Source organism: Anoplophora glabripennis, unplaced genomic scaffold (assembly GCF_000390285.2).
Source record: "Anoplophora glabripennis isolate ALB-LARVAE unplaced genomic scaffold, Agla_2.0 scaffold365, whole genome shotgun sequence".
Classification (NCBI taxonomy): Eukaryota; Metazoa; Arthropoda; class Insecta; order Coleoptera; family Cerambycidae; genus Anoplophora; species Anoplophora glabripennis.
In genome coordinates, this window is record NW_019416447.1 from 394204 (window position 1) to 408144 (window position 13941).

General features: G+C 34.8%; 2 protein-coding genes across 3 annotated transcripts in view; one reads left to right on the forward strand and one right to left on the reverse strand.

Moving 5' to 3' along the window:
• Nucleotides 1-10060, reverse strand: part of LOC108913298 (telomerase-binding protein EST1A) — a 142950-nt gene extending 132890 nt beyond the window's left edge. The window contains exons 1-7 of one of the 2 annotated variants that reach the window (XM_018718826.1): nt 10010-10060; nt 9083-9625; nt 4742-5931; nt 2454-2614; nt 2308-2334; nt 1135-2250; nt 997-1075 (exon numbers count right to left, since the gene is read on the reverse strand). In XM_018718826.1, coding sequence (XP_018574342.1) covers nt 997-1075; nt 1135-2250; nt 2308-2334; nt 2454-2614; nt 4742-5931; nt 9083-9599 — 3090 coding nt within the window. In that variant the 5' untranslated portion in view covers nt 9600-9625; nt 10010-10060. The other variant, XM_018718825.1, reaches the window with a different exon arrangement.
• Nucleotides 10061-10131: 71 nt separating this feature from the next.
• LOC108913295 lies at nt 10132-13941 on the forward strand. The gene is made up of 7 exons (XM_018718819.2): nt 10132-10316; nt 10375-10598; nt 10793-10982; nt 11037-11238; nt 11290-11391; nt 11440-11532; nt 13765-13941. Exons 1-7 carry the CDS (start codon nt 10132-10134, stop codon nt 13939-13941), a joined length of 1173 nt encoding a protein of 390 aa, XP_018574335.1.

Consider the following 13941-nt stretch of genomic DNA (forward strand, 5'->3'; position numbering starts at 1 on the left):
GTTGGCAGCGTGTGTTACATTAATAAAAACTGCAGTATCACAGTTAGAGTTTTTGTTTTACCCTACATTCTAAATCAAAATTTTTGGAATTGGCCAAAAAATAAAGAAGTTATAGGCTTGTATCACATTTAAGGGCGATACCCTGTACATTTGTTGCAAGTATCAAAGAAAACATAAAAAATTTTAAAGCGATATGCTTGCACAAATTTTGATTTCGTGCACACATTTTATGGACCCCTTATCAATCATTCAGTAAAAACTCAATACTTATGTAAACAGAAAATTTTTTTGAGGTGTCATTGGAAAAATGCTTGTTTCAACAATTCTTCTCATTTCATATACAAAATTACAGTTCAAGAGTACTGTGTAACATCATCGGCAACATGGCTGATCTATGTTAAGCATAAATGCCACAAGGAAGTCAGCGGTTCTAAACAAGTTTTCTATTAAAAATCATGCATGTTTATTTCAAATTTAGACTTTTCTAGACCTAATTTTGATGTACATATTTAAAATTGACCCTGTATAGTAAATGCTTGAAAACTTATTTGTGTTAATATAAGTCTACGTTTTATACAAGTTTTTTATCTATTTTTAACAAAATTATTCAAATTATCCAATAAATAGAAAAATTTTAAAAAATTAAAAAATTAAAAAAATAAAATAAAAAAAATAAAAAAATAATTATAGATTTTTAACAAAATTATTAAAATTATCCAAAAAATAGAAAAATTAAAAAAAAATAAAAAAATTATTAAAATTATCCAAAAATTAGAAAAATTAAAAAAAAATAAAAAAATTATTATGGATCTAGTTTTAACAAAATTATTCAAATTATTCAAAAAAAAAGAAAAATTAAAAAAAAATTAAAAAATTTAATAAAATAGAAAAATTATTATGGATCTATTTATAACAAAATTATTCAAATTACCCAAAAAATAGAAAAATAAAAAATTTAAAAATTAAAAAAATAAAAAATTATTGAAAAATACTTACGGCGTAAACAGCTAAAATAGCGAGCTGGTTATAAGGCTTCCCGTTCTTAGGATTTATTTCATGGGACTTGATGTACCACCTGAAAAAGCCAAAAACGCTCAGAAACACGCACACCTCGACCGACAACGTGCGACTTACTGCCTACACTTCCCGTAATTGGACGTCTCGTTGACCTGCTCCCGGTACCTCCCTAGATCCCCCAGGAAGAGAAAGATCTTCTGCGCCGAGACCAGCGCCATACCGGTCAGGCCCAGCCCCTTGTGGGACACCAGGCTGTTGGGACCCAGGTAGTCACCCACCTTGAAACCGTAGGCGGACTCGAGCAGGACCAGCAGGCTCTCGAAGTACTTGGTGCCCTCGTCTATGAGGTAGAGGAGGAAGGCCTTGTAGTTCTCCTTGTTGGCGACGTCGTTGTTGATGGCGTTCCGCGTGACCTCGATGATGTTGTGGTAGAGGATCTTCCAGAAGTGCTGCTCGATGTTCTCCATCTGGCAGAACTTGATGGCTTTCCCCAGCAGGTATTGCAGCGCCTCCTTCAGGAACTGTCGTAGGTTGTCGACGACGTCCCACTTGACGAGCAACAGCCCGCTGTTGATGATGTACTGGAGTTCGGTGTCAGCTTTCTTGACGTCGCGTAGCAATTCGGGGAAGTAACTGGAAGTGAAGCTCTCCATATTCTCGTCGTACCAGGTCGGGCGGACGTTGCTGTACTGGTCCGTCGTTTGAATCTCGGGAGGTGTCTCTTCGGCGTTATCGGAGAATCCCGGCACGGCCACCCTAGAACCCGTCGGCTTCACGATTATCGGTTTGCTCGGATTGTTCGGGTCGAACAGGCTCTTCTGCTGGCAAGGGGACTTCCTCGTGTCCAAATATCGGGGGTGATCGGAGTTGCTCAGGGAAGGCGGGTGCGCCTGCTCCGATTTCTGGTTGGGAAGGACTATGATGCCGGGTTTCTTCGTGCCCGACTCCCCGTCTTCCAAGATGCAGTCGCTCCTCTCCGAATTCTGCCTGCTCCTGACCATTTCCTCTCTCCAGTTCTCCGGGCCGTTTGAACTACCGCGGGTCCTGTCCCAGCTACCTTCTCGGCTGGGGTTTCTTGAGCCGCCGTGGAAGCGTTCGTAACTCCTCTCTCTCCTGTCTTTGGAGGATCTCCTTCTGGGGTAGCCGTCCTGGGGGACCTTGAAATTGTCGACGCTCGTGGTGGAATTCTGCCGGCCTCGGTTTCTGGTGCGAGAGCTGCTGCGTTCCCCACTCCTTAAAAATAGGATTATTCGTTACAAACGTTATTTAATACAGGGAAATGTCAGTTACCTGTGTTTACTTCTTCTCCTGCTTTTCCTGTAAAAATTAATGTGTTAGCTTTGTACATACAAACAGAAAACGGTCAAATTTACAATTAAATATACTACATGGTGTATCACTCATAAAAACGCCGTCAAATTTCTAATTGCACTTACTTTTTTGATTTCTTAGAAGTCGGCGGTGTAGAATTTATTGGTAACTGGAGCGATTTGGTGCTAACTTCATGCAAACTTGTAATGGATGAACTTCTTGTCAAGGCGTCACTCAGCGCTTCCGCTTCTAACTTATCGTTCAGTTCCACTTCTTCGCTCCAATCCTTAAAAATACAAATTAGTTAACAATTTATATCAAGTGCAACTTTGCATCCACTAAATAATTGCTTATTTATCATGTAACTAAAACGATCGGTCGAAGGTTAAAGGTGATTCTACAACAAAAATTAAGAAAAAAAAATCGATATACTTGATCTTAAAGTTTTAAAAAAAAATACACAGCACTGTAATAAATTTAAAATTCGATAAAATTCATATCAAGCAATGTGACAACGGCGCGGCGAATAACACGAGATACTAAGCTGTCCCGCAATATGCAATTCATTGGTATCTGGAATTGGACCATGTCCGAGTGTTTTTTGCGTACCACTATTTCTTTTTCTTAAGGCGTTTTCCAGCGAGTTCGAGGAAATTGGATTCGAAGGTGTCGTGCGTGCATCGAAAATGGTGGTGGACATTTTGAGCATATGTTGTAGTTTGTTTTGTACTTGTGCCTTTAAAAATTACTGAATTTTGCTTTTTGGTAAGTTCCTAAATTATTTTTAATATGTATGATTATTTGGATGACGTGAATCTTTGGGTTTTTTAATTACATATTTTTCAAATTCATAATATGATTAAAAGTTAAGTTCCTGTTTTAAAAGATTCATAATTAGTAAAATTCGACCTAAAATTTAAGCACAACATCTTCGTACTACAAATCAGTACATTTTATTTTATTTATTTAAAAACAATTGTCTTGAAATTTACTAAATGTTTAACAATAATAGTTGTTTAAATTTTTTACGTAGGACAAGTCTGCTACGTGCACACGTGGTATGCATCAACTGTGTAGCATTAGATTAAGTACTGTTGTCACTTTGTGATGAAACTCCCCAAAATTAATACTCGCTGTATTTTAAAAACTGTTAATCTTACGCTCCTGTAATATACAACTTTTCTGTACATTTATGATTACTTTATCTCATGCTGAGTAATGGCAGTCAAACTTCTTACACCCTGTATAAGGTTTGATATGGCAATATACAGGTTTGATATTAAAGGAATGAAGAGCCAAAAGAATGTGATCTATTACAAATAATTTTTTGTTACTTCAAAAAAAATTCTTCATATAACACATTACATTTATGGCACTTTTTTGAGATAGACTTATCAAATCTTATATTTTTGTAATCCAGAGAAAGTGGTCTAACGTGTAAAAATATACAAGGTGTTTCTGTACTTTTCCTTGAGAAAAATCATTGAAAAGCCATGTTCTATTTTTCCAATCCCTGCAAATACAACGAAGTTGTAGTCCAATCTAGTCAGAAACATACCAGATTTTTACATACAGGAGTGTAAGTAGTGTTAGAAGTGAACTGAACAATTTTTGTTTGTAATATTTTTTCTTCTGAGGAATTTGGTTTACTACTACTGTAGAATTAGATTGCTAGGAAATATCAACAAATGGTAAAATGCAAATTATTACTGGTTATTTTTTTTTCTTATTTGTAACAGTAATTTGAGCAATGATATTCCATAAAAATTAAATAACATACAGGGTGATTCACAATTTATCCAAAAAAATTTGGGAATAGATGTGGCCTGAGAAATAGTCAATATCTTAAAAAAAATTTTTGTGAAATCCTTATAGTTTCCGAGAAAAAAATTATTGAAGTTGTAGTACATTCAACCATTACATAGCTGGACAACTATAGTCTCTTTCGTAGTATGCGTAGAGAGCCACATGGCCTCAGCGACTCCAAATACTGAAATCCAATATAACAATCGTCGCTGCGATAGTGTTTACCTGTTATGTGTGGTGTTTACAATAGTTTTTTAGTAGTTAGTGTCAAAAATGGTTAGAAATTCACTGAATTTTGATATGAATATAATTTCGGTTTATTTAAATTCATCTATTTATCAAATAAAATGGAACTTTTTTTTCTTAGACACCACTGATAAAATTTTTAAAATATGCAGTGACGTCAAATTTCATTCGAATTCAGTGAATTTCTGCAGATATACTTTGGAAAATTTTATTTTTTCCAAATTTCAACACCTCAAAACCAAAGTGTTGTTCTTAACAATTTTTTTTCTTATTTGTTTAAAGTGGATCGCCATTAAAATTTTTTCATTAGAAACGAATAACCTACAAAAATCATTACGAATATTAAAATTCAAGTACTCACCAGCATCGTACTGATGATCTGAAGGCTAATGGGTGCGGAAGCTTCTTCAGGAGTGTCGGGGGACACTGGGGACAACTGCGCCTCTAGGCTTGGATGCAACCTGCCCTTAGCGTGCGTTACTCCGTTTCTATCGTTATTCTCCTCATCAGGAAACCAATTCTCTTCCGTGCTAGTCGTTGTAGTAACATTCGACGGAGTGCTGTTATAATCCCTGCTCCTGCTCCGTCTGTCTCTTCTGTTGTCCCTTCTCCTGTCTTTATTCGAAACGCCTCCGTCTCTTCTGTTCTCTCTATTCGGAGTGTCTCTATGTCTTCTGTTGTCTCTATTAGGCGTTTCTCTATTAGGAGTTTCCTTGTCCCGTTTGTAATTATCCTGCATCCTACCTCTGCCTTTATTGTAGTTATCTTCGCCCCGTCTGTTGTCTCCTCGATAATTTCCTCCGTCTCTATTAAAATCGACGTGCCTGCGACTGTCGTATTCCCTGCCCTTTGGGCCGGCTCTCGATTCGTTCTGCCTTTTGATATTCAACTGATCTGATAAATTCTTCGACCTATCCTCTTGTACGTTTTTGTTGTATCTGTCCTGATAACTTCTATTTTCTTGATAGTCGCTGACGGGAGTGTGCGGCCTGCTGTCGGGCCTTCTATTTCCGCTTAAAGGCGGCGTGGGCGGGCGAGAATTACAGGGGCTCCTGATCCTGTCCGGAGTCATAGACCTATACATTTGTCCGGGAGGATTCTCGTATTCGTGTTGCAAACGGCCTCGGCCTCTCGGCCTGTTCGGGAGCGTGTGGTATCCCGAATTGCTCATGATCTGGTTATGCAAATGTTGGTTAGCCGGAAGGGTGTTGTAGGTCGCACCCATCTGGTGAAAACTGGGATTATTCACGTTGCTCGAATGGCTGCTGTGGCCCTGGAAAGTTAGGCTACTGCCGTCCCAATTTTCCTCGGGCGTGGTGGCGGTTTCTCCTAGGAATTTTTTACGCAATCTCGGTGGTAAATTGTCTATGTTGAGCTTGTGGCGTTTCTCTGGCTCAAGGCCTATCGTGCTGTGTCGGCGACCGCTAGGTGGCTTTGATTGTATTTTTTCGCCGGTGTAATTACGATTTGAAGCTCCTGGCTCGACACTTCTGGTGTCGCGGTCTCTTGTCCGGTACCAGTTTGAGCCTGAACCTGGACCGTTGTTAATGGCTGTAAGAAATGACATATTTAAATACCTGTATCGGTTAAATTAGACGTAAATATGGTTTAATGAAACTAATACCTCCCGCGTAATTATTAATTATTTATTTTTAAGCCAGGGTCTATTTTTTGAACAAACTTACAGTCAGTTAAAGCGGATGCAGATAATAAGGGTAACATGTACAATGAATTAAAATTATAAAGTAAGATATAACAACAAAAACAGAAAACTATTGAAATACTGTTAAGGAATACAACTAAAAATTAGATAAAAACTACTGTAAAGTACTTTAACTGATTTGATAAAATCCAACATTTTTAATGCTTTGGAGATGATGTGAGCAGTATGAAAAATAAATATTATAGAAGAATCAAAGGCAACTCACAAAACTTCAACGGATTAAACGGAATCTAATGGTGTATTATTAATAAATGTGTTTAACCTTGCTTATGTCCTTAAAAGAGGTATGGAATGGTATTTGAAACGACTAAGATCCATACCATTTTCATGACACCAAATTGATAGATTATGTCATATTGAATTTTATTAAAATTGGCCTGCGACTTTGGTGACAGACAACTTTTTTTCCAGTTCCAACATTCCCAGTATATGAAATTTGAGGATTAAAATATTATTACTACCAAAGGCTTTGAAAAAATCTGTATGCATAGAATCTAATTGATATTCATCCTGTAAGACATATGACATGTAATGGCTGCAAGTCAAATAATTTAACTTGGTACACCATTTAGACATAGCCATATTGATAATTTATAACAGCATAGGGTAAATGAAAAGTAAAAAATTGCACACCTAACTCAAATATTTTCGAATAGTAATAAGAATGCTTACGGATTATCTTAATTGTTAATAAGATATGTCTCCTGTTTGAGAGACATAACGCTTAATTTCCAAAAACTATTAAAAACACCTTGGTTTAAAAATTAAATATAATGGTCTGGACAAGTTAAATCTCCAATAAGTACCTGAGAATATTAAGATGGATAGCATCAGGTCCTCGACTGCTTAATTTAAATTTAAAAGCCAGTTACGATACTAAAAACACGTTTAAAGAAATATGAAATGACATTGATAATAAAAAGAAAAGAGAGAAAGTGTTGTTTTTGTTCTTTCTTCTTGTCACCGATTCTTTTTATTGTTAGTCTAATTTCGTCCATTTCAATTTAATTATATTCGACTCCATAAATTACAGATATAATGGTCTGAATCAAAAAACAAACTATTAAACTAACTAAACTAAACTAAATGGCACTAGTGTGATTGGATTGGCACTAGTGTGATTGGATTGGCACTAGTGTGATTGGATTGGCACTAGTGTGATTGGATTGGCACTAGTGTGATTGGACTGGCACTAGTGTGATTGGATCAGTGTAAATGGCACTAATGTGATTCAAGTAGACATTCACTATTACTGTTCACTGTTACACCTTACAAGGATTAAGGGAAAAGAATTCATTATCTCTTACACACTGTATATGCTGAAAACTAAAATTACAATAACAATTTCTATCAGTGTTATTAAACACATGTTTATAAAAAAAAAAGATAGTCGAAACCACCAAATTATCGGTGGTAAGAATGTTAATCTTGAAAGGCCAAACTTTTGTGGTATGTTAATTTTGATGCAAGGTGTACTTATAAAGAAAACAAAATTGTTGATACCAAGAAATCATTCATATTAGAAAAAGATAAATAACATTCCTTGATTGAAAATTGCTATGGGAATCACAAGAAATCATGTATAAGCCAACATACAGATAGTAATATTGCTGATAACATTATCTGTATTACAAAAAAAAAAGAAGATAAATAAATTGAATCTCAAATTCTCAGAAAAAAACAGGAATGAACACACACACAGCATATATTAATAAACATATTATGTACCTACTCTTGACTTGAAAATTAACCTTGATGTTTAAAAAAAATTATCAATTATTTATTATAATTAAAATATACTGCAGTATAATAAATTGTTATTAACCGTTTAGGTATGACACGTCTCTTGCTATTCCAAAAACACTTCAAAATAATCATATTGCATAACATGTAGCTATTCTGCTTAAAAATAAGGTGGAAATATAACTTGTGCTGTCACAGAAATTATTTTAAAATCGTACGCACGAAAACTTTAATAAAAATAACACAGGTGGCTGACCTTAACCATGATTTTTTTCATTTTTAATGTCATTTCAACATCAATTGTGACCCAGAGAAAAATAAAACTAATAATAGTTTGGGAATATTAAAATCATGGAAAAACTAAATTGTACTTATAATTGGGATAAAGGTTATACATATAAACTAACGTACCGTATAGAATAAACCTAATTTTGGTAAAAAAATTGCATGATCCCAAATTATTCTGTTACATAGTCACTGCGAACTATGACTAATACCAGTTTTCGACTAATTTTGTAAAACTCCAGCAGAAATAAAAAAGCATAAATAAATACTATTTCCTTCCCGGTTTTCCTATTTGCGACACTGCTTGAATTCCTTCATTTGTTTTTATGACTTAATAAGGTGGTCGTGAAATGAACCTTTTTTTGACGGGCATATTTTTCCAATTTATTAAGTAGGCATTTTTCTCTTATTTGACTTCTTGTTGATTGTAGAATGTCTTTTTCTTGTATACCGTTATTACTATTTTCAACCTTTAATTCAGGTGTAAACGGTCATTTTCGATTAAAACGATCTAATATAACGGAATCCCGAAAGTAAGATTTTTTTCATTAGTGGGTGGTCGAAAACAGGTAAAAATTGAGTTTTCAATTTTAAAAAAAAAAAGATTGTAAAAAAAATATTACTATTATTATATTCAAGTCATAGCAAGTCGAACCCACAACTAAGTACTGTTTAACAGTGATTTCAGATTTTAATAAAAAAAATCTATTACCTAAATGATCGAAAACTGGCACAGTGACCCAGACATGACAAAAATCATGAATCTTCAAAGGGTCTGAGAAATCCCAGTTTGTCTGTTATGTAAAAGCAATTCTTAAATATTCGCCGTATTAAATTAAAAATTAATTTCGTACATGATATCAAAACCTTGTGCATTTTAACACCTAACGGTCTTTATCGATAGCTCATTGTCACGAATTAAATTGATTAAATACAAAAAACGTTACATACCCCTAGGCTCCGAACCCTGCCTCGGTCTGTACACAGAAGGGGAGGTTTCTCTCCATTCATTCTGAAAATCATTATCATCTGCTCGTTTCCTCTCAAAATATCGCTTACTCTTGCTGTTTCCATATCTGTCACTTTCATAACTCTTTTCATTTCCATTCGTTGGTGGGTTACTACGAGTAAAATCTTGAGATGCACTCAACTCCCTAGCGTGCACTAGCGGTCTTGGCACATAATGCATTTGTTCGGGTTTCTTTTGCCTCTTTGATGCGTCCGGACTTACGGATATATCGCCTACACGTGCGGTTGTATCTATATCAGCAACTTTATCTCTAGGTGAACTACCTTCGCTCTTATGTCTCATATCATCATTAACTAGTAGATGTTTTGATTGATTCTGTCTTGAATTAATTACAATGTTGGTGTCTGACTCTGATTCTTCAATTCCTGTATTTGACTTTCTTAAAGGTCCACTACCTGGTCTATATATTTGTTGTTGTGGTTTATTGCCTCGTCTCATATTTTTCCTCTGCACTAATGAGAAACCTGAAATGGATAAAAAATTTCAAATTAAAACCTAAATAAGTGTAAAATAATACAAATGTCTTTGTTTATAAATGAGTTTAAATTAAATTTGAAAGATATAGGTTATGTCAATTTTTATGACAAATAAATAAAATAGTTATTAAAACAAGATGTAATGAAATAAGTACAACAATTCTTGTCCCACTGCAAAAATTTTAAACTAAAAACACATTTTATTGTTACATAAAAGCATTCTAATTTTCAGGACACCTACCAGAATCTGGTTCTTTTTTCTGATCTTCAAAACTCGCCATGACAGTAGAAATATAAATTATTGTGATATTTCATCCAAAACTTCAACAGTCTAAACAATTTGAGTTTGTCGGTTATCTAAAGTAAACTTACCTTAAATTTGCTTATCTGGATAAAATTATTAGTTTTCAACTTGAAACGTTTATATTTTTAAATTCGTGCATTCGAGCGGGAAATTTGAAATTATGAGCAAAAAACCGTATCCCCTTGATCCAATGGCTCTTTTCGATAATACGCCAATAGAAAGAAAAGCAACTCCGGGCCCCTTAATGCCAAAAGAAGTAAACGAAGTTGGAACGAGCGAATCGGATACGGAAAAACAGTTCACCAGTTCTGTGAAGAAAACTCCAAAAGAATCAAACTTGAACCAGGAAGGAAGAATAAGTATTATATCACAAGTGTAACGTGCAATTACTTATTATATTTATACATTTACAAAACTACTGGCATTCTTTTAGGGAAGGCCCAAAGGAGGCTCTTTGTATTAAATACAACGAAGACTTTGACTATATTGGCGTTGGCTATAATGATGGTGTAATCAGGGTGTATCAGTCGACAACAGGAAAGGAAGCACTTCAGTTATCTGACGACGATGTTAAAAACAAACGGTCACCAGTAACTTCAATTAAACATAGACCAGTCTCAAAAGTATATCCTGTTACGAATTGTTTCACGGGGACATGTAAATATAAGTATACGTATGCTTTATTATACTTCAATACTCTTACCTTAAGATGCATACCTTAAGAAGTTATCCCCCTTGCTTTTCTCTTCTCATTTTAATGCATGAGGTTGTTGTATTTTATTACTGCAAATTGCTAGATTCATATAAATTCAGTATTATGTTGTAAAGTGAAGCTATTCTTTAAATTCCAGATGCAAACGGCTTCATAAAATGCTGGAATTACAATTTAAACCAGTGCTTGTACTCAATAAAAGAAAAACGCCAAACTTTTGGACTTACGTATCATCCTCGTGTGCCAAAATTTGTAACATACGGAGACGACAGCAGGATTTGCTTTTATGACGAAGAAAGCAAGACGATGGAACGTGTCCTATTACCCAGGTAATTTTTTTAAAATGACAGACGGGTTATTTCGAGTGGTGATATCCTTTTTAGTGATAATCCGACAATACACGACGGTCACACCTCTAGAGTTTTCGCAGCATGTTTTCATCCCAGGAACAACTACGAATTGATAACCGGAGGTTGGGACGATTTGATACATTACTGGGATTTAAGGCAGCCCCACGCCATCCGCCACATATCGGGGATTCACATGTGTGGGGAGGGACTCGATATAAATATGAGAGGAACAGAGGTTTTAAAAAAATACAAATTGTATTTATTTACTAGGAAGTGTTATTTACAGATTTTAGCTTGCGCTTTTCAACCTTCCGATCCTTTGCAAATCTTCGATTATGCAAGTGCGAAAAGGGTGTCTTGTATAGAACCAGATATATACGCTTGCAGGGTAAGTATTTGTTTCAATGGAAACCATTTGGTAAATGTGACTTTTCAGCTCTACTGTGGTAGATACGCTTCCAAAGACTTTATCGTTTCTGGAGGTACTGATCAGAATCTTTTCCGAGTCATTGATATGCAGACCATAACTGTAAGTAATACTACTCGATGTTAATATTCGAGTCTCAAAAACAGTATTTTTAGTGCCAAAATTCATGTAAGTTGTAGTATGAGTCAAATATTTAACGAAAATAACCACCTTTGGTTTTTTTTATCAACAAATATTCTTTTTGATGCTGTTTTATGTATTTCTTGCACTAATCTACCACATATAACATTTCAATTATACTTTTTGTTAAATTAACTATTTTTGCCACACTGAAAAAGAAAAGTAGTCTTAAATAAATGTCCCCTAGCTTTCTAAGAAGAAACTTCCGATTCTACATTCTTCTATAATAATAATTTCAAATATCCAAAACTCTTGACAATCTAGACTTCACTACGCTGCTGCATTTCTAGATTTCGGCGTCAGGTATGCCCCAAGGCTCTCACTTGGGTCCACTTTTTTCTCAACAATGTTTTAAATGGTAATGAGTAGTTTTCCCATAGTAAATTTTTATTGTTTGCAGACGACTTGAAATTAATTTCAATTATATCAAATTTTTTGGTACAATTTTAATAATCTATTGAGTTGGTACAAAAACTTTACCCTCCTCACATTGAGTGTGCTTCCGAATCTGGAACAACTAGACATAAATTCCTAATCTCTAAAAGTTATTTCCAGAACAACAATGGGCTCATAAATAAATACATATAATTTTTTATTCTGTTTGGCATACAGGTATTCTTTATTGGATTTAGATATCTTAAATCTTCCAAATATTTGATTTACTTACTCAAATAATACCTATTCTGTTTACAACAGAGTTCTGCATTTTTACGGGATATTTACTGCCATGACATGTCGGAATTCTATACATTATTTCAATATGCCAACGATACAGCTTCCGTCCACAATTCCAGTCTAAATCTAACTACAAAAGCCTCAGTAGCTCGTCAAATCGATGCTAACAAGGTAGTGCAATAAATCATTTAAAGTCAATCCAACAAAACTTAATTCATCCAACCTTAGAAGCAATAAGCCTTCCATTATACAGGGTATAGCAAAAGTATCGGACGGCAGAATAACTCGGCGGGAGAGCATTTTAGAGAAAAATGTTAAATACAAAAGTTTCACGATTTCTCCCTGGCTATCCGATGGTGACCTTGATATTGATCTTGACTTTGAAGATCATTTCAAGGTCAACATTTTTTTTAAGTGCTCTCCCGCCGAGTTATTCTGCCGTTCCTATACTTTTGTTAGTTTGACCTTGTGGGGGCCCCAAGATCAAGTCACTCAAGGTCATATCTGAACGTAAACTTTTCCGTTTTTTTCATTTCGGTGGTCAAAAGTATAGGGTCCCATTTGAAAAATCACATTTGACCTTGAATTGATCCTCAAGGTCAACGTCAAGGTCATTGTCAATGTCACTATCGGATAGCCAGGAAGCAATCCTGAAACTTTTGTTTTTTTTCTAAAATGCTCTCATGCCGAGTTATTCTGCCGTTCCGGTACTTTTGCTATACCCTGTATACCTCAAAATTACATAAGTGCAAATGTTGAACCCCAGTGAGCACATAAAATCAGTTAAATTGAAATGTATTGGCAGAAATAGAGTTTTTTGTAGTTAAATGTATGAAAATAAAATAATTAGCAAGAAAACAGCTACCCATATCTACAAAACCATTTACAAATGTGCTCTGTCTTTATCTAAAAACAAGAAATAAGGTGCTTCGAAACCTAAGGGTGGCAGAAATTTCCACAATTAGATATGTTACAAAAATATGTCACATTATTAATTGTCTCCACAATCCTCCCAAGTACAGCAACGAATTGCTGTACGATATTACCAAAATCGAACCTCTCAGTCTATTATAAAAATTATTCTTAAAGTTTTGTCACAACATGAACGTTCTATAACTTTTTGTAAAAAAAAGAGAAATTAATGGAACAATATTCAATATTGTAGAAATTATCTCCAAGCATTTATTATTTCACTACACTACTTAAAAGTTACCGTTTCGAAAACTTTTTCAAGTCTCATTCTCAAAGCATTTAATTAAATCAATCGAAATTCAAATGTTCACTTGCCATATGTCATTTATCGTGAACTTTTGTGTACAAGATATTTTTGTTGAGACAAAACCAAGTTTATAAAATCAGCCCCCCGGATGATCTACTTAGCACGATTTTTTGGTTCTCTTTTCAGCCTGGCAAAAATACTTATTAAATTTAAAAATATGCTACAAATATTAGTCAATATTTACGATACACATTTTTTAGACTGTGGCAAATATTACCGGTCTTCCTGGGGCAGTGTACGCTCTGGACTTAGGACCAGTGAAAAAGAAGGTAGAAAAACCAAAAGACCATTCAGCGAGGCCTAAAAGTGATATATCTTTAGTGCCAAAAATAGCGTTTATTTCTGCAAAGAAAGTGTTTCAAATAGAATGTTATTAA

Excerpts from the sequence above, each read along its gene's own strand:
- LOC108913295 (XM_018718819.2), top strand. The coding sequence starts at position 10,132 with ATGGCTCTTTTCGATAATACGCCAATAGAAAGAAAAGCAACTCCGGGC. Across the intron at positions 10,317-10,374 it reads ATAAGTATTATATCACAAGT|GGAAGGCCCAAAGGAGGCTC; the intron begins GTAACGTGCAAT and ends GCATTCTTTTAG. Across the intron at positions 11,392-11,439 it reads CAGATATATACGCTTGCAGG|CTCTACTGTGGTAGATACGC; the intron begins GTAAGTATTTGT and ends GTGACTTTTCAG.